Source organism: Ornithorhynchus anatinus, chromosome 13, assembly GCF_004115215.2.
Source record: "Ornithorhynchus anatinus isolate Pmale09 chromosome 13, mOrnAna1.pri.v4, whole genome shotgun sequence".
NCBI classification, from domain to species: domain Eukaryota; kingdom Metazoa; phylum Chordata; class Mammalia; order Monotremata; family Ornithorhynchidae; genus Ornithorhynchus; species Ornithorhynchus anatinus.
In genome coordinates, this window is record NC_041740.1 from 5,339,012 (window position 1) to 5,365,147 (window position 26,136).

At 43.5% G+C, this 26,136-nt stretch overlaps 1 protein-coding gene across 1 annotated transcript in view; it reads right to left on the reverse strand.

The window, feature by feature from the left end:
• Positions 1-25,918, reverse strand: part of PAXIP1 (PAX interacting protein 1) — a 47,470-nt gene extending 21,552 nt beyond the window's left edge. The window contains exons 1-6 of the mRNA XM_029077434.2: positions 25,787-25,918; positions 13,841-13,975; positions 10,590-10,633; positions 9,586-9,649; positions 6,935-7,048; positions 706-1,353 (exon numbers count right to left, since the gene is read on the reverse strand). Of these exons, the coding sequence (XP_028933267.1) occupies positions 706-1,353; positions 6,935-7,048; positions 9,586-9,649; positions 10,590-10,633; positions 13,841-13,975; positions 25,787-25,867 (1,086 nt within the window). The 5' untranslated portion in view covers positions 25,868-25,918. The remainder of the gene's footprint in view (positions 1-705; positions 1,354-6,934; positions 7,049-9,585; positions 9,650-10,589; positions 10,634-13,840; positions 13,976-25,786) is intronic.
• Between the last annotated feature and the right edge of the window lie 218 nt (positions 25,919-26,136).

Below are 26,136 nucleotides of genomic sequence, written 5' to 3' on the forward strand. Positions count from 1 at the left end.
ATGTGCAATGGGCTGCACTCAAAAAAGACACACTTAAAGTGCACGCACAGTGGGAGGGACTCTTGGTTGCACATGAGGTTCTGTTTTAAACCTAAAAATATGTTGCTAGGAAGAGTCACCTTGGTACTTTTCCCTTCTACTCAAGTGCACCTTGGGGAGAGCTGGCATGATGGATGCTGTTATGCGCTCACTGCAGGGTATTCCCCAACTACGCCCTGACTGACCATACCCTCGGAATGGGCTTCCCGCTCCATATTTCCCACTTGGTCAGAATACTTTCTGCACATGTGAAGCTAGGAGTTTACTTAGTTGCAAGGAAGCAGCAAACCCACTACCATTGGGTTTATCTTCACGTGAATTCTTCTACCACTGCTGACTGTGAACTTCTGCACTGCTTTTAATATTTACAACATTGCATCCAATAGTGAAAAAGCTCAAGATGTAAGGACTGATGTACCGCTTAGGTCAGCAGTGTGAGGATGATTTTTTTGTTTAACTGCACTGACTGCATGTATCTAAACAAATACTATAAACTGACTCTAAGGCCAACAATGGACAACCCCTTCTTGCTTCCCTCAAGGAAGCAAGGTTATAATCAATGACAGTACCAGAAAACACATTAAGCCAATAAAATCTTTATATTAAAAAAGAGACCTCATCATGAATACCCCCAATTGTGAATTTTTTTTTTAAAAAGTGACTTACATGTGCTACATTTGATGGTCGATTAATCTGCTGAATATCAGCACTATTAGTAATATTTCTTAATGTCCGCATTGCTGGACTCCAAGAGGTCATCATTTCTGGTCTTTCCGAGCTTTGTATACCTTGCCCTGAAGCCATTAAGTTACCTCGGACTTCAGGAGGCAAAATATTGCCAGGGACAGGCGGGACATTGGCACACAAATTTATTAGACCAGACTCCTTGCCCTGAGGCAACCTGCGCTTTGCTGTGGCTATCTGAGGGACTTCAGCGGGGGTCCAATTCAAATTTCTCTCTTGTTTCTCAGGAGACGAATCTGAGGAATCATCAAACATCAATTCCCCTTTGGATTTTTCAGTGTTAGACTTGGGTGAAAATGCCTGGTCCCCTAAAGGAGATCCTTCTTGGGAACTTGCAGGGCTTGATAACTTTTCGTCGGTGCTGCCCTCGTTTTGAGAATCCTGCTCCTCATTTTCAGCTTCTTCCTCTTCTTCCTCTTCTTCCTCCTCTTCCTCCTCCTCTTCATATACTATAAGACGTGGATGATAAAACGCTTCCTCCTTTTTAGTTTTGTCTGAAATAGAATCCAGGACCCAGTCTGGGGTCACAATTTTAATGCTTTCTCGTTTAACTGCACAATCATATTTTTCCTGAGAAACAAACACAAAAAATAATTGAAAAACCATACAATGCTGCTTTTTCCCCTTCACCATTTTTTTACTGGTTAAATCAAACTACTTCCTGGAACTGCCTTAGCTGCATCAACCTCTCAAGAAGATACAAGAAAATTTCAGCCCGAAAGCAAACTGCACTAAATTGTCACCCCCCAACAATCTACACAACCTCTTCTTCAACAAATAAAATAAACAAAAACAACTATTATTTACTTGTGGCCTGGCATACCCTGTAACTGTTTCCAGGCATGTAAACTGCTTTCTGATTTGCACCATACAAATACCCTAAACTATCACATGTTACTTTAGTTCTTAGTGACTGTTTCTTCCTATGACAGAGATGGGCATTTAAAAATTATCAAATTAGCATCTGATTTTCTTAATCTCATCTGAATGATTTACAAGGATTTTAAATTGAACAGAATAGCAGTAGTCATTAAACACCTGTGTGCAACGTATTATACTAAAAACTGGCAAAAAATAATAATACAAATTTTGAGAATTAAACAGAGTCCCTGGCCCCCAAGGAGCTCATAAACTAACGATATGGGTGGTAAGGGATTGAAGAGGGAACTGGTGACAAAAAGGCAAAGAAAGATAAAACACTAAAAACTACATAAAAGGACACTGACACCTTTGAAGGTGGGGAAGACTGAGGTCCTGTAGGCACAGACGAGAAAGAGAGTTGGGGGGCAACTTGAACAAGGGGGGAGGGGGTTGGAGGCAAAGAAAGACGTGCTTGGGGTAACACCAGGAGGAGGGTTTGGTTGGGAGAAGCAATGAATATAGGCAGGGGGAGCTGGGAGAGTGGTTGAGAGAGCTGGCAGAAAGCTGAAAAGATAATGGTAAAGAGTACTTGCTTGGTGCTGAGGAGGTTAGGACTGTGGAGTTTTAAGGAGATGGGAGATGTGTGCAGAGGAATATTACAGGAATATGATCTGGACAGCAGCATGGAGTACAGACTGAAGAGGGGGAAAAGGTTGGAGGCTGGAAGACCAGCGAGAAAGCCAATTAAGGACAACCAAAGGCAAAAGGACATGTAGATGTGGGAAAAGGGGACAAATGCTAAAATACCAAGATATTTCATGAATATCAGTAATATATTTAGAGTAAAATTGAAGTCATGGTTCAGTGACTTAAGAAATACAAATAAAAACTGCAGCATATCAACATATGAAAAACCAAGACTGAGGTGGGGAGCAAGTCTGTGAGGAAAATTTGCTGAATGTGAAGCAGGACATTCCCTAAAAGTTCAGTTATGGCCGCCATCTTTTTTTAAGGGCATATATCTTTTTGAGATTTTTGCTTTCAAAAACAGATGGCCAATATTTTTATAAAGTTATGGTATTGGCTTGAGTTTGTGTGTGAAAGATACAAAATTCCCAAAATATAACCATCGGGTTTCCTATAACACTTGTTTGCACTACAGATCTTGGAGAGAACACTGCTGGGAAAGTAAGAGAAGTCCTTCTAACAAAGTGTATCTGTCTGGAGAAGACCCAATGTGACACTGGAAGAAATTATCATGTGCGGTTTGAGGCAGGAAATGATATTCATATATATTATGACTATGATATTCATCAAGAATGTAAACCCTGCATTATTGGAGAACTGAGGACAATTACCATAAAAGGCCCCTCAACCTAAACATGTTCATACGAAATATTCATTTTCTTAGAAGATAATCGATAGGTCATTTGTGATGCCCAATGCACTTGTTGAGGAGGAAAAAAATAAACAGTACCCTCATGCAAGTTACTAAAAGTCCATGTGTGAAAACAGCCCTCTGGACAAACCATAATGAGGCCCTAAGCCAAAATGCATTTCCTGTTGTAGAGTTAAAAGGGAGCAATTTGTTGTTTATGGCCAATTTGAGTCTTCTAATCAGTAGGACTGTCACATTGCTGTTCAGGAAGTTGCAGAGTAGAGTGATAATGCTTTAGTTCTTTTCAGAATGTGAAGAGTCTGGTTCCAATAATGAGAAACCACAGAACAAATAAACCCCAAGGCTGGCTTCGTGGGGAAAGTTTTGACCTCTGCCTGGTAAAGCCAGAGTAAATGATTTCCCTCCCTCCGGAATCATTCTTCTTTCCAATTACATTTTTTATAAAATAATGTATTTTGAGAAGCCAGTGAATCTAAAATGCAGCATGGAATAATGTGGAACAGACATAATGGCTGGAGCCAAATTAAAAGAAAACCTTTCCGTGTGTATACGATGCAAGAGACACTTTGGTCATATCTCTGTTCTCAACCCCTTGCCGAGTTATTACGAGCATCTGACAACAGGACAGGAGAGATGAATGTAAACTCCCAAGGCTGAGAGTATTGACTATCAATTCTGTTACACGAGTATCATACCAACCAACTCTACAATAATTGAAAAAAACAGCCAGCCTGCTCACTGGGGAGGTGGCAAAAAAACAACAAGATCAGATTGCTTTTCAATCATGCAATCAAGCAGCCCCTAACTCCGTCACTTGTTCCAAAAAGAATCCCTCAATCTCATTCCTCTCTTCTGCTCCCCAGCTATTCCTCCTCCTCCTCCTCCTCGTTTAGACACTGCCACAATCTTACAATAGCTGAGGTCACCACTCCACTTTAAGTAAGCGGGCTGCTTTGCTTTAAAGGACGATCATCACGGCCAGACAAGCCTCCTTACTTGGAGTGGAAACAGCATTTCCACCTGGAACCATCTGCGGGTTAAGGTTTACAAAGAAGTGTTCAGTGCCACAGAAGCAGTGAGTAACTACGGATCATTTTAAACAGAATTTTGAACACCACTTAAATGATGGGCCCCTGTCTAGGAGTTACCGACACCCAGTTCCTGCCTGGTTTGGTTCCAGCTGGTTCTGTTGAGGAGACTCTTTTGATGTAATCTGAAGAGAAACATCCATGCCCAAGGGTCACAAAATTTTGAACACCCAGATTAGGACCTCCACTGGCAGCGGCGCCCATCATGTGGGCATAATAATCATCATGGTTCTCGGTAAGTGCTTACTACATGCTAAGCACTGTTCAAAGCGCTGGGGTAGATACAAATTAATCGGGTTGGACACAGTGCCTGTCCCACATGGGGCTCACACTCTTAATCCCCATTTTACAGATGAGATAACTGAGGCCCAGAGAAGTGAAGTGACTTGCCCAAGGTCACAGAGCAGACAAGCGGCGGGGCTGGGATTAGAACCCAGGTCCTTCTGACTCCCAGGTCCGTGCTCTATCTACTGCACTATGCTGCTTCTCTTCAGCATGCAGAGCCGTCCCCCTGGCCCAGATACGAGTTCTGGTGATTTGCGTGGAAAAAACTACGCAGGCCAAACTAGATCAAGAAGTCCAACTGGACCCCACTGGGAAGTAACACGGACCAGGCACCAGGAATAGAGTCTATGGGGAGATCAATCTACCCAATAGCTGGGAAGAGTAAGTAACTGATGGAGAGATCTTAAAGTATGATTTTGTCAGAGGAAAAGGAAGGTCATGGGTTCTAATTCCGGCTCCGCCACTTGTCTACTGTGTGACCTTGGGCAGGTCACTTATCTTCTCTGTGACTCAGTTCCCTCTTTTGTAAAAAGGGGATTAACACTGTGAGACAGTTAGGTGGGACAGGGACTGTTTCCAACCCAACTATCTTTTATCTACCCCAGTGCTTAGAACATTGACTGGCACACAGTAAGTGCTTAACAAATACCATAATTTTAATTTTTATTATTATTATTACCACTAGGGGTCTTTTCCTCTTCCCCTTTGAAGGAAATTTTCAATCACTTGTGATACAATATACTAGTAAGGACCACCTTTATTGCTTGTTGGGTAATGTCAAAACCAAAAGGGCACTGTTATGGATGGCTTTGCACTTTAGGCCAAAGGTAAGATCACTGTTTTCTGTTGCCAGTGAGGGGGTTAGTTCTCATCAAAATTCAGCCCTTCTCCTGGAGTTCACTTCCCCCGTCATGAAACAAAGAATGGTATATGCACAATGATTTGATTCAAAAGAAAAGAGGTGAAAACTACTCAGTGTGTCAAACACGGTCAAGAAATCAGAGACCATTCTAGGATCCTAAATAGAGACATCTGAACAGAAGGAATATTATATGTGAAAAGAGAAACTAAAAGGGGGACAATTAAAGTCTGCACCCTACATATTATTCTGACATTTTCAACAGCTGAAGAGGACTAGCAAGACCCAGGGTTCACTCACAGCTCTCATTCTGGAAGAATGGCCCCAAATTTATACAAAACAGATTGTGTGTGTTCTGGCAGGGGAGGGATGGGGGAGGGAGGACCTACCCAATTCTTAAGCAATACAAAATTAAGGATTGTTTATTTTTGTACTTAAAGTTTAATTTAAATGATAAGCACTTCCTTACAAAGGAAAAAAAAGTGCAAGAAAAGTGCTAATTTGCTGACTTTATGTTCAAGAGACCAGGCTTCGGTTGCCATCAGTTAGTGTCAGAAAATGACATGATGGTTGGAACAAAGTCTCCGGCTACACCACAGACATCAGTGCTTACGTGGGGGGGGGGGGGGGGGGGGGTAGGCGGGATACTATAGCATTTCCGGGACTATGGCATCACTTCCGATTTGGAGTGGCCACGCTGGAAATCTACTGATGCAGCCTCCGCTGCCATTCTGCTCTTCTCTATCATCCACAGGTGGCAGGGACACAGTGACAGGGATGACAGAGTGAGTCTCCAGAACCACAACCAAGGCATCACGACCTTAAAAATGACAGTGACGACCGTGCTTTGGACTTTGGATTCTAGAAGGGGCCCATCTAAAAGTGCCGAAGCCATTTTCCCCTCGCTTCGCTCAGTTCAGCACAAACCATTTCTGGTTGTTGATGCTGGCTAGAAACCATTAACCAGGAAATGTAGATCAAATAATCCATCAAGTCCCAGTTAAAATGATTATAGGCTTTTAAACTGATCTCTCTCTCTATAAACTTGAAGCTAAGAGTCATAAGAAAAGAATCTGATGGCTTTCCCCAAAAAAGTATTTCAAATATTTATCTTCAGGCAATAGCCTGTAATGTGAAGGTCATTATTGGCTTCATAATATTATGCATGAACTATTATTGCATGTAAATTATTCAAGGTCAATCTCAAAAATACTTTATATGTGATTTAATTGATTTAGCAATGTAATCTATGCATTTTTAAGGAGCCAAATATTCAGCTAAATATATTTTTAGGGATCACATGATCCTCTAAACTATAATATCCTAGATATAAAGCAAGCAATCATTACCTATCATGAATGGGTGGTCATTTTCATTACAATTATCGGTGGGATCATGACAAAATGCAAACAAAATCAATACGAAACACAGATAAGCATGCTCTTGGAAATGACCGAAAACTCAAAACCAGAGGAAAAATAAATATTTGATAAACATAAATAATGACAGACCGCAATATATCACCACAATCAGCTTTGGCAAATTGAGTCTAATGACCAAGTGAAGAGACAAACTTCAGGAAGAGGGGAAAATTGTTTGATTATTTAGAAGCACTTACGTGCTACAACAAAAAGGATTGTACATGTAATAAACTCTTACCCCCTTTGGCTCAGGTACAATCAAATGAGTACACTTCTTATTGAGGCTCAGCTGGCAATCCCCCCCATAAAACGTAATCAAAGCCCACAGCGCACTTCGGTCTTCAGATGAAATCTAATAGAAAGTTAAAAATAAACCTTTTAGATCTACAGTATGTATCACTCTTTTTTGCTTGTGAACATTTTGCGAATCACCCTTCGGAAATATTACTTTGCAAATGCCTACTGCCCTTCCCTAATAAGTGGAATGATCCTATAAGATGTTGGAAGAAAAAAGTAAACAAATGAAATTTAACCTTTTATTTTTAAAGTATGCATGGCTACTATTCAGAAGTAACTTTTCTTTATATTCTAAGTGCCTGAAATAATCTTTTTTTTTTGATATGGGAAAAGACAACTGAGGTATAAAAATATCTTGTTTTCAGATACTTAAGTATGGTTTGATACATCTCTTCTACACCACTAATTAACTGTGATAGAATGAAATGATTCTAACAGCCAGAACTGTACACTTTAATCTGTCATCCTTGCAAGTGGCAAAGTGAATGCCAATACTGAAACAGCATTCAAGCTCTTGCCAAATCATTTCAAATAAACAGGAAATACCTATTCCAAGGCATGCTAAATTAAATGCACTCCCTCTTTGGTACTGTCTTTGGTATACCTGCATGTCATCATGCATCGGAATGAAAGTAATGCAAACAGCAAAGGAAAGCACAAAATTATGTATCAATGGCAAAGTAGAAAGATTTTTAGCCAAAAGCAGACTATACCATAAGTTCCTTGAGGGCAGGGATCATGTCTACCAACTCTACTGCCTTGTACTCTTCCAAGTACAGTGCTCTGCACACAGTAAGCACTCAATAAATACCAGTTATTGATTGTTCTACACACTGTAAGTGCTCAAGGACCACTAATTTGAATAAGAGGGTTCTAAATAAGCTTAAGAAAATAAGTCTTCAATGAGTCAAAGACAGCTAGTTCTACAAATTAGGAGATCATGGAGAAAAATAAAGGTTTCTGAAAGTGACTGCAGTTAGTATATGGAGAGCCATATAAAGAAGTCAAAAAGCACAAGTTGAATCTGAAATCATCATTTAACCAACGGGTGTGATGAGGATTTGTTTGTGTTACTATTTCTTGAAAATGAGATATGAAGCATCCTCATTTTATACAGCTTAATAAAATATAGAACAATATAGAAGATTGCTAATAGAAAATTACAAATCACTACAATTTAGACTTTGGATTATGCAATGTCTGCTAAAACAAAAAAGTGCAAAGGGCTTTTTCTATATTTTCCAAGGACAAAAATTCTATATTACTCCTAATCATTTTTATTCCTTTCTCCTCGATTTTAGATTCTCATCTGCACTACTGCTACAATATCTCATCATCCTCTTGCAAGACCAGGATTTGGACTTGTACTTAATCCCCAAAGGAGCATCTCCCTACCATCACAGAAAAATTATTAGATAAAAATGTTAATGTAGCTAAAGAAAAAATTTCATATTAGCCTATTTGGGGTGTGCCTATAGTGATTTAAAGTAACCATTTAAATCATGCTTTTCACATGATCACTAGTTTAGAAAAATGAGAGTTTAATGAATCGACTCTGAGCAAAAACTGTTTCCAAAATGGGTAAACAGTCATTTTGGCCTGCGGTTCTTCATTCTTTAACGTAAAAAGCCAGAACTCTGCACCAGGTCTTGGGTTCCACAAAAACAACCAAAAAACCCCAGTAAACCTGTCGGGTTACGATAGGAAATGAGGAATTGGCTGGAGGAAAAGACAGTAAGACCTCACTGGCGACAACTGCATTAACCAGAAGATCTATTATATTTAAACCTTTGGAGTCTAATTCTACCCAGGCTTAAATGTAATCAAACTTAGATTTTGGTATATTGTGGCGTGAGGGGTGACTAGACTCGGACTTTGCAACTGAGAGTTGATAAAGAGAGGTCACTTCATCGCCACAGAATCCCCTCATCCTCTCTATTTTCTTCTACACTGTTTCCAGTTCTTCTGGGTCTTTTCATTCTCACTATCCTCTCTGGACTTTGTTTTTACTTTTTCCTTCTACAGCAATCATTAAATTTCAAAAAGTCATCAATCCTTAGAATGGAAATATCTTCTTGAAAGCAATAGCAGCATGGTTCGGGTTTAGGTCTACGAATCCCCAGAGCTTTCCAAATGGCTACAACCTCCACTACTATGTGGGAGATCCTGAAATTATATGGTTAGTAAATACCCTGAATTCTAATTAAGTCTATAGAACTGTTCTATTTAGAATATTTAAAAAGCTCAACAAGAAGTCTAACCAAAATAACTATCTGCATTGCCTCTACTTGCTTGTTCACTGAGATTTCCTAAATTTATGCAATTAAATCAAAAGACAAATGACCCGATCAGGCAAAATGCAAATCTGTATTCTATACTTAGTACAGGATAATAAAGTTGGAAATAAACACCAAAAAGGAAAAATGCCTTTATACTTATTAGCTCCACAGTTCAGACATTCATCTAATTTGGTACATAGATTCTCTAATACTACTTGAGAAATTTCTTGTAAACTCAATCATGTCAAAGACCCACATGTGTCAATATTAAACATAAAACCCCAAAATGTAACACAATCCAAATAATGCTTACCTGGGAGAGACAGGCAGTGACACCAAAAAAAATCTGACATGATTCTGGAGAGAAACCATTCACTCTGGTCAACAAGTGTTAAAGATTATTGACAATGCAACCTAACAAAGTAGATCAAAGGGCAGCCTTGGGTACAGGATGCTGGTCTTCCCCTAATTCCACTTGACCACCCCTAAAGGCCCAAAGGAGGGAGAGAGGGGTTCTGGTTCTGGTCCTGTTCTGGTCCCAGCCTGGCCCATGGATGCATCTGAACTGCAGCATCCAAGGCTGAACTAGATCTGAGCTGGGCTGAAGTGAGTTTGTTTGGAAAGAAAGCCTGGGCCCTTCCATCCCAGAGTGGCACTCCCGCAGCCTTCTGATCTTTAAGGTATGAGGACTATGGACCCCAGTGGGGCAAGGGGAAGGGCATTCAACCTTTGGAAATCTTTGCCCCAAGCCAGAGACCCAAAAGGCAAGTTCAGCCTCTGCATGGTTCTAACCGGCCCCACCCTCTCCTCCACCTGTATGAAGTTTGATCATTGAATAAAATGCAATTATAGCTACTGACTCATTTAAAGGGTCAGTAAGAGCCCCCTTCATGAAATACAATAAAAGGGTTTAATTTCCAAAATCCACAAGTTATTTTTCTAGTAAATATTCCTGTGTGGTAAATAATCTGGCAAATAATAAAAATAACTTTCACATATAACAAAATTAGTATTTCTGAAACATTAAAGTCTAATAACGTTACAATATTTTATTAAGGTGAGAAAGACATTAAAAGAAAGTGCGTGATTAGCAAAGCATTCACTTGCAACTCAACTCCTTGGGTCTGCCTTCTGCTGGTACATTAACAACTGAGCTACAGATAAACTGTATCTTTTCTTTTACTTTAGCCTGCCGTTTCCCATTTCCTGTCAAACGTTAAAGTGCAAGCTGTATATTTCACTTGGCTCAGTAAGAGTCGACTATAGTAACATTCAGAATAAAACTTAAAAACATGAGTTATTAAAGAGAAAGGATACGGCAGGAGAGCTCCACAGCGTACTGATAAAATCACCCAGGAAGGCTGGAAGACAAAATGAAATTAAATAATTTATACCACACATAATGCTTTAGACTGTATTTTTAACTTATAAGCAGGGATTTTGAATAATACTTATCGCTACAGTAGAAGTGTAGGGACTTCTGACACTAAATTTTCAGTCCTGTCCAATCTTATTCTTATTCCCACTCCCTTCCGTGTCCCCCCGACATGGCCCCTTTGCTCTACCCTCCTCCCCACCCCACAGCATTTGTGTGTGTTATATATATATATATATATAATCCTATTTATATTAATGTCTGCTTACTTATTTTGATGTGTATATATCTAAAACTCTATTTATATTGATGCCTGTTGACTTGTGAAGATGTCTGTCTCCCCACTTCAAGACTATAAGCCCAGTGTGGGCATGGATTCTATCTCTTTATTGCTGTATTGTACTTTCCAAGTGCTCAGTACAGTGCTCTGCTTACAATAAGCATTTAATAAATTAGACTGAATTAATGAATGAATGAATAGTATTAATACTATTCATTAAAGTCCTTACTAAGTGCAAAAGAAGTGTTGGGAAGGACATACATGGATGAGGTACAGACCCGGTCCTTGGATCCCAAAGGGCTCCTCTAAGAATAAGGACAGAGGGTTGGAAGAAAAGTAAATGGAAGCAAAAGGATGGTTAACAGATACCAACCAATTAAGGAATGTTCACAGGGGTGGAGCAAGGAAGAGAACACAATCTGACTCCAATTCAGTTCACAAAGACTGTGGCTACACTAGTAAGCAAGAGATATTATTCCCAACTGTTTCCAGGAGCACTTTCTATTTTAGCTATTATTCTATACGAGGTAAATCTCGTGGCAGACATGGAGGGGCTTTAGGAGAGGTTGATTTATGTCTCTACTAGGGGATCAGATTTCACTACACCCACTTCCAAGTCTAACTTTGCTGATCCCGTTACCACCACGTTTGGGAATGACAATTAGACTTTCAGGCTTTTCCATTTTCTTCCATCGCTGCTTCCTCCCTTCTTCCTATATTCCTCCTAGTAGCCACTTAGACTAGCTGTTGGAGTCAAAGGAAGCCAACCTCAAGAGGAAGGTGGGGGGAATAAGGAGAAAGAAACCAAATAGAAGGTGATCCTGGTACACCAGAACCCTACGGAAGGCAAACACAAGGAAGTAAGCACCTGACAACCTGCACTGTCCCTTCCCTCTAACGTGGCATATGCATATGCAGTTCGGCATATACATACCATACTGAACAAAAGAAAAAAACACAAAACACTCGCCTCTAGTCCTTTTGAAATGAAAATAAGATTGGAACCGTAACAAGCTACCAAACAGCAAGCAGTATCCACTTAGATTATTTACTACGCTATAGTACTTTTTACATGTTACAGCCAGAATAAAATCTTTCATAACAAATCAGTTAGCCCCGAGAATTTATCAAATGCCTTCTGCGTGCAGAACATATATCACAGTGAGTTGAATTCTTCCTTCAACTTCAGGTTATGAGCCCCAGGACATGTGGGCCCTTCCCCAGAGTGGGTTCAAATCCCCAAGGGCCCCAGGGTGTCAGGTTCTGGTTGGAGAGGCCTGAGGGAGTATGGCCCAGTCCAGAAGAGTTTCAAAATTTCCAGTGCCAAATCACACTCCACTGGTGTTCATGAGCGACTCTGCCCTATGAATTTTAGCATTTTGAGGATGCAGAGTGGGGGAAACAGGGGACTCTAGTGAAGGGTGGGTGTAGAGGAATTTAAAACCTGGTTTCGGACACAGTACTTTATAAACCCTTGTTACACTTGTTCCCACTGTGCCCCTCTCCCTGTCTTTATAAAAAACACCCATGGAGAAATGTGAAGAGCAGAGCCTACTTATCTTCATTACACTTAATATGGGGGAAATGAGAGGCAACAGCATGCCTATTTTGTAGCTAGCTCTGCCAGTTCATTTCTTTTAATCACAAGATACTTAGCCAAACTAAGACCAAGAGAATCTACTAACAAAAATCATGACTCCCAAGTCTTAGTCTTGAGTTCTACTGATCAAGATTCACAAGCAAATAAACTTTGCAAGTCATCAGTGGACGTGATCCAGCCTATCCCCGCCCACCTCATCCCCTTCTAAATATGGCACTGAGAACGTGTGAGTTCCCTTCCCTCCCCGAGCAGAGGGATTCCACAATCCTTCCCGGTACAATATCAAGAAGCAGTGTGTGCAAGCTTTTGGAACATGGGGAGAGGGAAAATGGGGAAGAGAATGAGACCTTGAAATGAAAGTCAGTCTTCCCTCTAAGGAGAAAGTAAAAGGGGGTTACTTAGAAGCAGCCCCAGCAACTTTGAGCTCTCCAAAAAGGAACACCATGAAAGAAAATTGATAAAATCATATCATCTTGGGCAGGTAATAAAAGCTGAAAAGCAATGCCTGGATTGTTCCAGAAGTGGATACATTGCAAAATTAGGCAAAAAAGCAGGGGAAAAGAAGAGGAAAAAAATTTAAGAAAAAAAAAGTCCGCAAATGTTATTTAGAAAACGTCTAAAATCAGTTGAGCAACAAAATAATCCTTTCTCTGCTGTAAGAGCCACAGGAGAGTAGTACTGCAGTTCAAAGACAAGGCAGCTGGCAGTGAGACAAGGCAAGACATTCTCTCTCAAGGATGCTCATAATATGGACACACTTTGAGAGATGCTCACCCTCCCCTCCCAGTCACTCCGACTCGCTCCCTTTCCTCTACCCACCCCGCACCACAGCACTTGTGTTTATACACATCTACAATTCTATTTATTTACATTATTGCCTGTTTACTTGTTTTGATGTGTACCTATCTATAATTCCATTTATTTATAATGATGCCTGCTTACTTGTTTTGATGTCTGTCTCCCTTCTTCTAGACTATAAGCCTGGTGTGGGCAGGGACTGTCTCTCTTTATTGCTGAATTGTACTTTCCAAGCACTTAGTACAATGCTCTGCACACAGTAAGGATTCAATAAATATGACTGATTGAATTAATGAATGAAAGAATGAAAACGAAGAAGCCAGAAAACATGCACTGGGGTATCTTCAGGGTTAAGAGAAGACAGGTACTGTTGTATTGTGCTCTCTCAAGTGTTTAATACAGTGTTCTGCACACAGTAAGCACTCAAGAAATAGGACTGACTGACTTTGCAGGAGTGGTGACTAACAACAAGCCAAACAAAAGAAGTAAACAATTTCAAAATCTGCGCTACTCACTTTTACTACAGGGAGATCAAAAACTTCCCGAGATTCTCCCACTTCTGGATTATCCCCATCTTCTGAAATAATGTGCGAGGCCAGAGCATTATAGGAAACTTCCTTCGCTTTTCCAGCTTTCAGTAACTGAATAACCTACAAAAAGGAAAAAATCATTAGAATGGAAATTGCACTTTATTCTTGATTTACATAAATTATTGCTACAACAGATTACTGCATACATCAGCAATCTCGACTCTAAATGAATGAAAAAACTATATTCAGGCTTCCGGGGAAAATATTGTTTTTAGCTTTTTCAGAGAAAGAAAGGTTTTCAATAGAAAGAAAGGAATTAGAGAGCACAACAGGAACCTGATCTCTCAGCCCTCCTCATAAATTAAACTTTCAAGTAGGAATTATTCATTAACACTAAAATGGATACTTTAATGTCTACATGAACCAATTTCATTATAATCGCATATTAATGGGTCCAACCAGTCAATTACTTCCAAAATACATTAGAATATTGTAAGTAAATTAAAGGGCCTAATTCATATCAAGGAAGGAGCTGAGTCACACACAGGATCTGACCCAATATGAATTACATAAACCCTTTTAAAACTCAATTTGAGTCCATAAGCCAGAACAAAAAAATGGGGGTAATTAAGCTTGGATGCCAAACAAGAAATTAAAATGGGGTACACTTAATTTTCCTGTTACCTGGGCTTTACGCTCTTGCAGACCCCCACACTAGGGAAAATTCACCCAGTGTTCAACCTTGTTCATTTGGGCACAACAGTCTCTTCCCAGACTGTGTTGTGGGAACTACATACCTGAATTCTGCCAAAGCATTCTATCCAAAACACACCATGAGAGTAAGAGCCCTTGGCAAACTGAGTATTAAGTGGATCACCAAAATTTCCCAATCATAGGAAGGTATTTGGCTGAAGCAGCACGGTGTAGTGTATACAGCATGGGCCTGGGGGTCAGAAAGCCACGGGCTTTAATCCCAGCTCTGCCTCTTGTCTGCTGTGTGACCCTGGGCAAGTCACTTCACTTCTCTATGCCTCAGTTCTCCTATCTGTAAAATGGGGATTAAGACTGTGAGCTCTGCTTGGGACAGGGGCTGTGTCCAACCCAATTTGCTTGTCTCCACCCCAGCGCTTAATACAGTGCAAGTACCACAACTGTTATTATTTCTTTAACCATTCTTTAGGAAGCAGGCTCTCTGTATTACTAATTATGGCATTTCTTAAGCACTGACTATGTGCCAGGCACTGTACTAAGTCCTAGGGTAGACACCAAACAACCCGGTCAGAAACAAAACACTTCATTCTTCTAACACCAACTTACTCACTGGACCTCCATCTTGTCTTTCTTGCCACCGACCTCCCTCTGAACTGGAAAACCCTCCTCCTTCGTATCCGAGAGACCACCACTTTCCCCAACTTCAAAGCCCTCCTAAAAACACATCTCTTCCAAGAGGCCTTCCCTGACTACACACTCATTTCCCATATTCACCCTCCCTTCTGTCACCTAAGCACTTGGATCTGTATCCCCTAAGCACCTGCTATTCATCCCACTCTCTGAAACTTGATATTCACCCCCTCCCAGCCCCAAAGCACTTACATATAACCCTTTCCCCCATCATCTGCCTTATCTATAATTTATTTTAATGTCCCTCTCAACATTCTAGATGGTAAGCTCCTTGTGGGCAGTGATCACGTCTACTAACACTATCACTTAGTTCTCTTCCAAGTGCTTAGTACAGTGCTTTGCACACAGTATGGGCTCAATAAATGCCCCTGACTGATTCATTAGGGCTCACTGTCTAAGGGGGATGACAAACATGTATCTATTCCCTATTTTGCAGCAAAGAAGTTAAGTGACTCCCCCAAGGTCCCACACGAGTCAAGTGGTAGAGCCAGGATTAGAACTCAGGTCCACTGACTCCCTGGCTTGAGCTCTTTTCACTAGGCCACACTATTGTGCAGAACAAAAAAAATATATACAATGCTCAGAGTCTCTATAAATTCTGAACTACTTCCACTGCTGCATACACCCATTCTGGAGATGCTAAATGCAGAGAACTCAAATCCAGAACCAAGTACACATAACTCCAAATGAAAGAGAAACCATGTGCCATAATAAAATAAACTTGAAACTTTCAGCACATCAATCAGTCGCATTTATTTAGCGCTTATTATTAGCAGAGCACTGTAGAAGACTGCCTCAAATTTCCTCGAAATATTAAAGGAGGATAATTTTCATTTTTGTTTACTAACTGGAACTAGTTTTATGCAAACGAGACAAAGATAGACTATAAGATTACCCAAAAAATGCTGTTTTAGATTCTCACACATTCTAATTATTCCACGGGGAGAGGCAGTCTGTACAATCTTTTTATATTTTTTTCCCCCAAAACTAAGGCAGTTTTTCAATTCTGGGGTTGCTGATATTAGTGAAGCAGTTGTTAACTCAGTTCAATTCAATTCAATTGTATTGTCAGATTAGGTACCACTGATTAAAGTCATATGGTCAATTTGTGGGGTCTGAATTATATAAATCTCCCACAAAAGTCAAAAACAAGTACCCTCTTCTGCACTAAGAGGCGTTTTCATTACGTTTGGGCGATAACACAGGGAACGAACGTTTGCCTGCCAACGTGAGCCCATGTGGCTACCACGCCACGCTGTGTTGACAAAAAATGGTCATGCACGTGCACATCATCAAGCGTGGTTAGTACCACAGGTCGCCATGGACACCGCAGTCCCAAACGCATTGACAGGAAAAAGCCTGAATCTATCGCCTGCATTTAAAATAAATGCACTTCACAAGTCTCGGTGGTGGAAAAAGGAGAAGGGGCTTGGAACCTTCAGATTTCATCTGGAGGTGGGAAGACCAGGGAGAGGACATGTGGGTGGAGCAGAGGCAGGGCCTGCTGCTGCTGCTGCTCCTGCAGTCCAGGCACACAGAGACCAGAAACCGGTACCAAAAAGCAAACTGTAACACATGTTTTTCTTAACATGAGGTTCTGCAAGTTCATGACCCCAATATTAAAGGGGACCTGGGTGTAGCTCCTGAAATAACCTATGAGCAGGTTGAACTCACAGGCAAACAGGTGAAAGGCACGATTGTTTCTGGGGACCAAATTTACTCGGAAGCCACAAGACAATTAAAAAAAAAAATTTAAACAATGGAGAGGCTTCCATATGACCATTTCAGGCTTTTCCAAATGGGTTTCAGTAACACTTAACTGCCTTTGAACTACATTTTGTCTTTTAAAAAGTAAACACGCATGAACATTTTGACAAGAATAAAATGAAAATCAAGATACAGAGTAAACAAACAGCCTGCTCCATGCCAGGCAATAAAATAAGGGTGTAAAACTTCTTCTGAACAGTTGCATTTAGGCAGGCTGGGCTAAAAATTAAAGAAAAGTAATGTCGACATATTTTCCCTAAAAATAGGACATTCAGAAAAAGATTAGGGGAATAAAATCAGTTTACATGGTGCTTTTATTTTTTTCCTAAATGCTGAGTGGCCCAGTTAAAATTTATTCCAAGACTGTAATAGGACAGGTGCGAGTCATCAGGATATGCCTGATGACAAGACTGCCTATCTCACCGCCGATCCCTTTTCCGTAGCCTCCCTCTGGCCTGGAACTCCCTCCCCTTACATATACGTTAGACCACCACTCTCCCCACCTTGGAAGTCTTATTTAGTTCACATCTTCGCCAAGGGGGCTTCCCCACTTAAGCCCTCTTTTCCCAGGCTGCCTCTCCCTTCTGTGTCGTCTATGCACTTGGATCTGTGACTTTTGGGCATCTGATATTCGTCCCACGCTCACCCCTCAGCACTTGTGTACCTATCTATACATTATAAATGTATTTATATTAATGACTATCTCCCCTTCTAAACTGTAAGTTCACTGTGGGCAGCGAACGTATCTGCTCTGTTGTACTGTACTCTCCCAAGGGCTAAAAACAGTGCTCTGCACACAGTAGGTGCTCAGTAAAAATACCATTGATGATATGCAAGTCACACAATACATGACCAACTAGCAGGTGGCTGTCACATCAATAATAATAATAAGAATGGTACTTTTTAAGCTCTTACTGTGCGTCAAGCACGGTTCTAAGCGCTGGGATAGATACAAGTTAATCAGGATGGTCGCAGTCCCATTTTCTTATCCACACATGCACAGGCAACACCTGCCTACCACAGCCTGACTGACTCTAACCCCCAACCTCCAGCTCTCAGATCCCTGGCTTGGCTGGGGCCTGGAGAGGGCATGGCCCACTCAGAGGAGGATGGCACAAATCTGGCTCGTGGCTGGAGGTTCTAATATCATTGCTCTAGTTAAAGGGGAAGGGAAGGCGGAGTCTCACCGCACTCCATACTTCACTCTGCAGCCTGGGTCATTTTGATACAGCACCGTGTCATGCATTTCTCCCCACCCCTCAAACTTCCCCCCGCGATGGTTGTCCATTCCTCTGCCCATCTAGCGAAATTCCATATCACTGTCTGGAAGACCCTCATTCTGCTTTCTCCCTATTATTTTCTCTACACTCCTTCCCCCAGTCCACCCCAGCTCACACACTTCCCTCCTCTAAAACCATCCTACTCTCTGTGCCCCAATCGCTCTCACAGTCGTCCTTTTGCTCACACCCTCCCTTATGCCTGGAACTACCATCTCCGTCTTCACAACTGGCAGATCATTTACTGCTCTCACCATGTCCAAGGCCCTTCAGAAATCACATCTCCAAATCTTCTCTGATTAAATCTCATCACTCCACAACTGACATCTATTATAAAGACTGGTGGGACTAAGTGAAAGATTCCCCAGCAACTAACCAGGATGGCATTTATTAAGCACCTTCTCTGTGACAAAACATTGAGCCCAGAGCAAGGGTAGATAGAGATATTCAGATGGGACACAGGATTAGAAGCCCTGAGAGAGACAGGGGTTAATTAAGAAGTGGGGAGAGTAGGTGTCTCAGTTATACTTATGGAGCACTTAACTATGTGCCGAGCCCTGTACTAAGCGCATGTGAGAGAAGATAACAGAATTGGTAAGCATGTTCCCTCCCTCCCCACCCTCTGCTCCTTCCCCTCCCCCCTACCCCTCCCCTCAGCACTGGGCTCATTTGTACATATTATTTATTACCATATTTATTTTGTTAATGAGGTGCACATCCCCTTGATTCTATTTATCTTGATATTGTTGTCTTGCTTTGTTTTGTTCTGTTTTGCTTTGCTGTCTGTCTCCCCCATTTAGACTGTGAGCCCATCATTGGACAGGGACTGTATCTGTTGCCGAACTGTACATTCCAATAGTACAGTGCTCTGCACACAGTAAGCGCTCAATAAATACTATTGAATGAATGTTCCCTGTCCACAGTCACCTTCCACTCTAGAGGGAGTTACGGTCTACAGCTAGACCACTCTGAGGCACAGTTTCTTCATCTGTAAAATGGGGATAAGCGCAACTTCTGTTCAAACGGCTGTCCTGCAACTATGTCCCTGAAGAAACTTGCTTTACAGAAAACTCCTATTAGACCACTCACACCTTGACTGACACCCGTATGCCTGCACAGACTATTTCTTCCGAAACCATACTGCACTGTACCCAGACCGGGGCATGTTGTAGGAAGGATGCTCCCTAAATCCTCAATACCCTTCTAGTCAAAATACATCCTGAAAACACACATTATGACAGAACTGCCTGAACTGTAACCACCTTTGGGCATTTTCCATATATTGTGTAGATCAACTCAACTGCACCTTTAAAGCATTCTAACAAATTTAGGATTCCAATAATGACTCAGCATTTATTAGCACTGCATCTGAAACATTTTACGTTTACTAGATATACTAGATTATACAATTGTTGAGGACAGGGGTTATGTCTATTTTATTGTACCCACCCAAGCACACGGTACAGTGCTCTGTACAAAGTTAGTGATCGATACTACATACTATTGATTGATTGAAATATAGATGTGTCACTGGATAGAGAAATGTGCACGGAGTTTAATAATTTGAATCCCTGATGTTTGGTAGCAAGGCAGATAGGCTGAGTACAGTAAAACATTAATGCAAGTCTCAAATTGGAACCTATAAAATAGCAGCTTTTAATATTTCTAGTTGACTTAAATGTGAAAAATACGAGAGTTTATGAATAATCCAGTTCATCTTTTGGGTGCTGGAGTGCAGTTTATTTCAAAAACCATAAAAACGAGTTCTTTATACGATTACTGTTAGGATTTCGAGAAATGCAGGCAGTTCCTGTCACAAAACATTTTAAACTTTGTCCCTAGTTTCAGCCTTACTCTAGTAAACATATCCGTTTTGACTTTACAATACAGGCCTCATTAATGGCGCTAGCTCCATGGTGGGTGATGGAGTGGTGGGGGGAAAAAAGAGTGCTCAGGAGATACAGGAAAAAGGGGAAATAATTTTATAGGTCATGGGGTGAGGAAAAGAGAGGGCTGAGGGAGTGTAGCACAAGAGGCTGGTGAGGCCAGGGGGGCGGGGGGGGGGGTGGGATGTTACCTGATGATCCCCAAGAATCACCTGCAAGGAGGGGCAGTGCCTCGATTTTATTTCCAATGAAGTAAAAGTCAGCTACCCTATTGCGGAATCTCTCTGACTCACTATTAATACGTGAACGTACTAGAGCACACACTTCTGGTAAATGGTGAAAACAGGCTAGCTGGCTTTGGCTCAGGAATCACCCTCCATTTTTAACCCTGTTCCTACGAGATTAGTCCTGTCTCAAAACGTTCTGACGTTTTCAGGAACCAACTCTGACATAAATCCGACAAGAGGAGGAAGAGGAGGAGGACAGCACTTTAATGGTATTTGTTAAGCACTTACTATGTGCCAGGCATTGTACTAAGTGCTGGGGTAGATATAAGCTAATCAGGTTGGACACAGTCAATGTCCCACAGGGGCTCACAGTCTTAATGCCCATTTTGCGGATGAGGTAACTGAGGCACACAGAAGTGGTGGAACAGGATTAGAACCCAGTCCTATGCCTTCCAGGCCCATGCTTTATCCACCAGGCCACGCTACTTCCCTCCACTTCAATATTTCGTCTTCCCGCCATATGAGTGCTGCACATGCCCTAAGCCAAAGTTCATTTCTCTAGGACTGGATGAGATCTAAACCACGGACACCTTCTTCACCAGATAGTAGTAGTAGTAACTGACTGTGGATAGCAATAAGGTTAATCATTTAAACTAAGAAGGCACAGCAGGTGCGCGACAACTTTTGAAATACTGGAAGAGTATGGTGAACTAGGAATGGCCCCCCTAGGGGCACTGAAAAACCAGAAAACTTCCTTTGATAGTAATATTCTGCAGGTCTTAGTACCACCACAACTACTATTAATAATATTTACGCGTGTATTTTTTGCCAAGCACTGTACCAAGCACAAGATAATCAGCATGGCTCAGTGGAAAGAGCACGGGCTTGGGAGTCACCGGTCATAATAATAATAATGTTGGTATTTGTTAAGCGCTTACTATGTGCCGAGCACTGTTCTAAGCGCTGGGGTAGACACAGGGGAATCAGGTTGTCCCACGCGGGGCTCACAGTCTTAATCCCCATTTTACAGATGAGGTAACTGAGGCACCGAGAAGTTAAGTGACTTGCCCAAAGTCACACAGCTGACAAGTGGTAGAGCCGGGGTTCGAACCCATGACCTAGTTCTAATCCCGGCTCTGCCTCTTGTCAGCTGTGTGACCTTGGGCAAGTTACTTAACTTCTCTGGGCCTCAGTTACCTCATCTGCAAAATGGGGATGAAGAATGTGAGCACCACGTGAGACAACTACATCACCTTGTGTCCCCCCCAATGCTTAAAACAGTGATCTGCACATAGTAAGCACTTAAATATCATCATCATCATAATCGGGTCAAGACACAGGCCTTGAAGCACATGGAACCCCCAAACTAAGTACTGCATCCTTATTTTGTTGATGAGGAAACTGAGGCACCTAGCAGCCAAGTGGCAGAGCTGGGCAGGAAGCAAATCTACCAACTCTATTCAATCTATTCCTAAATCCTGTTGGTTCAACCGTCTTGCCATCACTAAACTCCATCCTTTCCTCTCCATCCAAAATGCTACCAGGTTAATCCAAACACGTATCCTAACTCACCTTGATTACTGTATCAGCCTGCTTGACCTCCTTACCGCCTGTCTCCCTCCACTCCAATCCATACTTCACTCTGTTGCCTGGATCATTCTTCCACAAAGTGTTTCCCCACTCAAGAACCTCCAGTGGCTGCCCATCAAACAAAAACTCCTTACTATCGGCTTCTAAGCACTCAATCACCTTGCTCCCTCCTACTTCACGTCGCTACTCTACTACAACTGAGAAGGCACATTTCACTCTTCTAATGCCAACCTACTCGCTGTACCTCGAGCTTGTCTATCGCGCCACCGACCTCTTGCCCGCGTCCTGCCTCTGGCCTGCAACACCCTCCCTCTTCATATCCAACAGACATCTACCTCCCCCCTTTCAGTCTTACCGAAGGCACATCTCTTCCATGAGGCCTTCCCTAAGCTCTCTTTGCCTTTCCACCTACTCCCTTCTGCATCACCTTGCCTTGCTCCCTTTATTCACTCCCCATCCCCAGCACTTCCATAAATATCTGTAATTTATTTATATTAATGTCTGTCACCCCCTCTAGACTGTAAACTCACTGTGGGCAGGGAATGTGACTGTTTTATTATATAGTACTCTCCCCAGTGCTTATTACAATGCTCAGTAAGTGCTCAATCTGACTGATTACTCTCCTAAGCACTTAGTACAGTGCTCTGCTCACAGTAAACACTGTATAAATGACTCTTTCAGCACTCAGCACTCTTTCCACTAGGCCTCGCTGCATTATCTCTGTTTGTTAGTTTATATTTCAATTTTTTTCCTTGCGTGTCTATTACCAGTCCTCCTCCTCTCTCCAGTTACTTATGGGTGGTGATCCCTGGTAGGCCAGAGTCCATGCCTGAACTGTTATTCTTTTACCTTTCCCCAAATACTTAGTTGAACATTTACTTTGTGCAAAGTACTAAGAAAACACAAACTATCAGGGGTCTTGGACTTCACCTACATCAAAACAAAATCAATGGATAAAATATGCTTTGGAGATGGAGCTGTTTTGGCAATTTTCCAGTTATCAATATTTAGGTTAACAAATCAACCTTGGAAATTCAAAAATGCATTACGCCCACAAAATTTCTTATAAAAACATATCATCAGTCCACCCTCCTATTTGGAGATTTTCAGGGCTCCACACAGAGCTACAGAGGCTACCAAAGACAACCCAGTTGACTTTTCATTCATTTGATCGTGTTTATTGAGTGCTTACTGTGTGCAGAGCACCGTATTAAGCGTTCGGAATGTATAATTCGGCAACAGATAGAAACAGTCCCTGTCCAACAATGAGCTCACAGTCTAAAAGATTTCTCGGTGCCATCCAGTTTTTCCCAGTTTAGCCAAGGAGGGGGGAAAAGGAGAGAGGTGAGAAGGTGGTGTAAATCGAGATCCTGGGGCACAGCCAGACCCTTGTATTGTACTTTCTTTTGTACTATTGCTGTATTGTACTTTCCAAGCGCTCAGTACAGCGCAGCATGGCTCAGTGCTCAATAAATATGACAGTGAATGAAAGCCCTGATGGAAGGTTAAGGCTGGATGAGAAGCTACTTGTGAGCCCGTCAAGGGGCAGGGATTCTCTCTATCTGTTGCCGAATTATCCATTCCAAGCGCTTAGTACAGTGCTCTGCACACAGTAAGCGCTTAACAAATACCAACATTATGATTATTATTACAGTACTCTGCACACAGTAAGAGCTCAATAAATACGACGAAATGAACGAAAGCCTTGATGGAAGGTTAAGGCTGGATGAGAAGCTACCTGTGAGCCCGTCAAGGGGCAAGGATTGTCCCTGTTGCCGAATTGTCCATTCCAAGCGCTTAGTACAGTGCTCTGCACATAGTAAGCGCTTAACAAATACCAACATTATGATTACTACAGTGCTCTGCACACAGTAGGAGCTCAAGAAATACGACTGAATGAACAAAAGCCCTGATGGAAGGTTAAAACTGGATGATAAGCTACCTGTAAACCCATCAAGGGGCAAGGATTGTCTCTGTTTCCGAATTGTCCATTCCAAGGGCTTAGTACAGTGCTCTGCATGTAGTAAGCGCTCAATATATACGATTGAACGAATGGATGAATAATGGGGGGGGGGGGGCGTTGCCACAGAGGTCAATCTGCCCACCCTTGGCCTAACTGGGAAACTCCCAGAGGCCCCCGGGGCCCGACTCATCCACCTCAGCACCCGGAAAGAGCCCGGGTTGGGGAGTCAGAGGTCATGGGTTCGAATCCCCGCTCTGCCACTTGTCAGCTGTGTGACTGTGGGCAAGTCACTTCACTGGGCCTCAGTTCCCTCATCTGGAAAACGGGGATGAAGACTGTGAGCCTCCCGTGGGACAACCTGCTGATCCTGTACCTCCCTCAGCACTTAGAAGAGTGCTCTGCCCATATTAAGCACTTAACAAATACCATCATTATTATAGTAAGCGTTCAATAAAAACTACTGAATGAATGAATAAAATGGGGATTAAGACTGTGAGCCTCACACGGGACAACCTGATTATTCTGTATCTTCCCCAGGGTTTAGAACAGTGCTCGGCACATAATAAGCACTTCATACCAACATTACTATTAAAATGGGAATGAAGACCGAGCCTCACGTGGGACAACCTGATGACCCTGTATCTCCCCCAGCGCTTAGAACAGTGCTTTGCCCATAGTAAGCACTTAACAAATACCAACATTATTATTATCCCCTCATCTGTCAAATGGGGATGAAGACGGTGAGCCCCACGTGGGCCAACCCGATCACCTTGTATCCCCCCCCGCCCTTAGAACAGTGCTTTGCCCATAGTAAGCCCTTAACAAATACCATCATTGATTTTAGAGCAGCAATGTGACTCGGTGGAAAGAGCCCAGCCTAGGGAGTCAGAGGTTGTGGATTCAAATCCCGGCCCCGCCGCTTGTCAGCTGGGTGACTTTGGGCAAGTCCCTTCACTTCTCTGTGCCTCGGTTCCCTCACCTGCAAAATGGGGATGAAGACGGTGAGCCCCCCATGGGCCAACCTGATCACCTTGTCTCCCCCCAGGGCTTAGAACAGTGCTCTGCCCATAGTAAGCGCTTAACAAACACCACCACCATTATTATCCCCTCCTCTGTCCAATGGGGATGAAGACGGTGAGCCCCCCCCGCCCCCCGTGGGCCAACCCGATCACCACGTCTCCCCTCAGCGCTTAGAACAGTGCTCTGCCCCGAGTAAGCGCCTACCAACCAGCACCGTCGCTCTTATTACCTCAGCGCACGCTGGCCGGTTCGGCCCCGGGGGGAAGGGAGGGCCTGGCTTTCCCGCGCTGAGCCGCCCCACCGTCCCCTCCTCCTCCTCCTGTGGCCTCCTGAGGCGCGGTGGGGCCGCGGTCTCCTCGTGCCCGAGTGAGGCCCCGTGGGAAGGGGGGGGGGCGCGCGCGCGGGCGCGCGGCTCCTCACGCGGGCGGAAGTGGGGGCTGAGGCGGGCGCGAGGCGGGCGCGCGCCGGGGCCGGGGGCGGGGGGGGCCTCCACTCCGGCGCGAGGCGGCGGGCTCCTCCGCGGGGGGGTCCTCCTCACTCCGGCGCGCGCCGCCGGGCCCCTCCGCCAAAGGGAACCCGCCGGCGGCGGCCCGTGAGGCGTTTAGGCCCCAGTCTCCCCTCGGCGACCCCCCCCCCCCGCCGCCGCCGCCGCCCCCTTTCCCTCCCCGGGGCCGCCGGCGCGAGCCCTGCCTCCTCCCAGGCCGGCGCGAGCCCACCCCGACAATGGTACGGCCGAAGCCGGGGGGGGGGGAGGGGCGGGAGAGGGGGAGCGCGCGCAGGGGCGCCCCACGCTTCGGTACCTTGGGGTCGATGTCCCCCACCGCGTAAAATTTGACCTCTTTGAACATTTCCTCGGGAACTTTCAACTCCTCGTCCGACATGGTGGCGGTCCGCGCTCGCCGCTCCCCCGAAGCGATCGCCGGGCCCGCCCTCCCCCGCGGCCGCAGCCCCCCAGCGGGGTCCCGGGGCCGCCCCCTCCCCCCCGTCGGCCGGTCCCGGCGGAGTCTCCACCAACCCGGGGCCCCGCTTCCCCGCCCCCTCCCCCCACTCCGAGCGCCCGAAGCGCGGGAGCCGCGCGCGCCCCGCGGGACGTACCATTCGCCGCCCGCCGGCGGGGGAGGCCCGGGAGAGAGGCCTCGGCCCCCCGCCC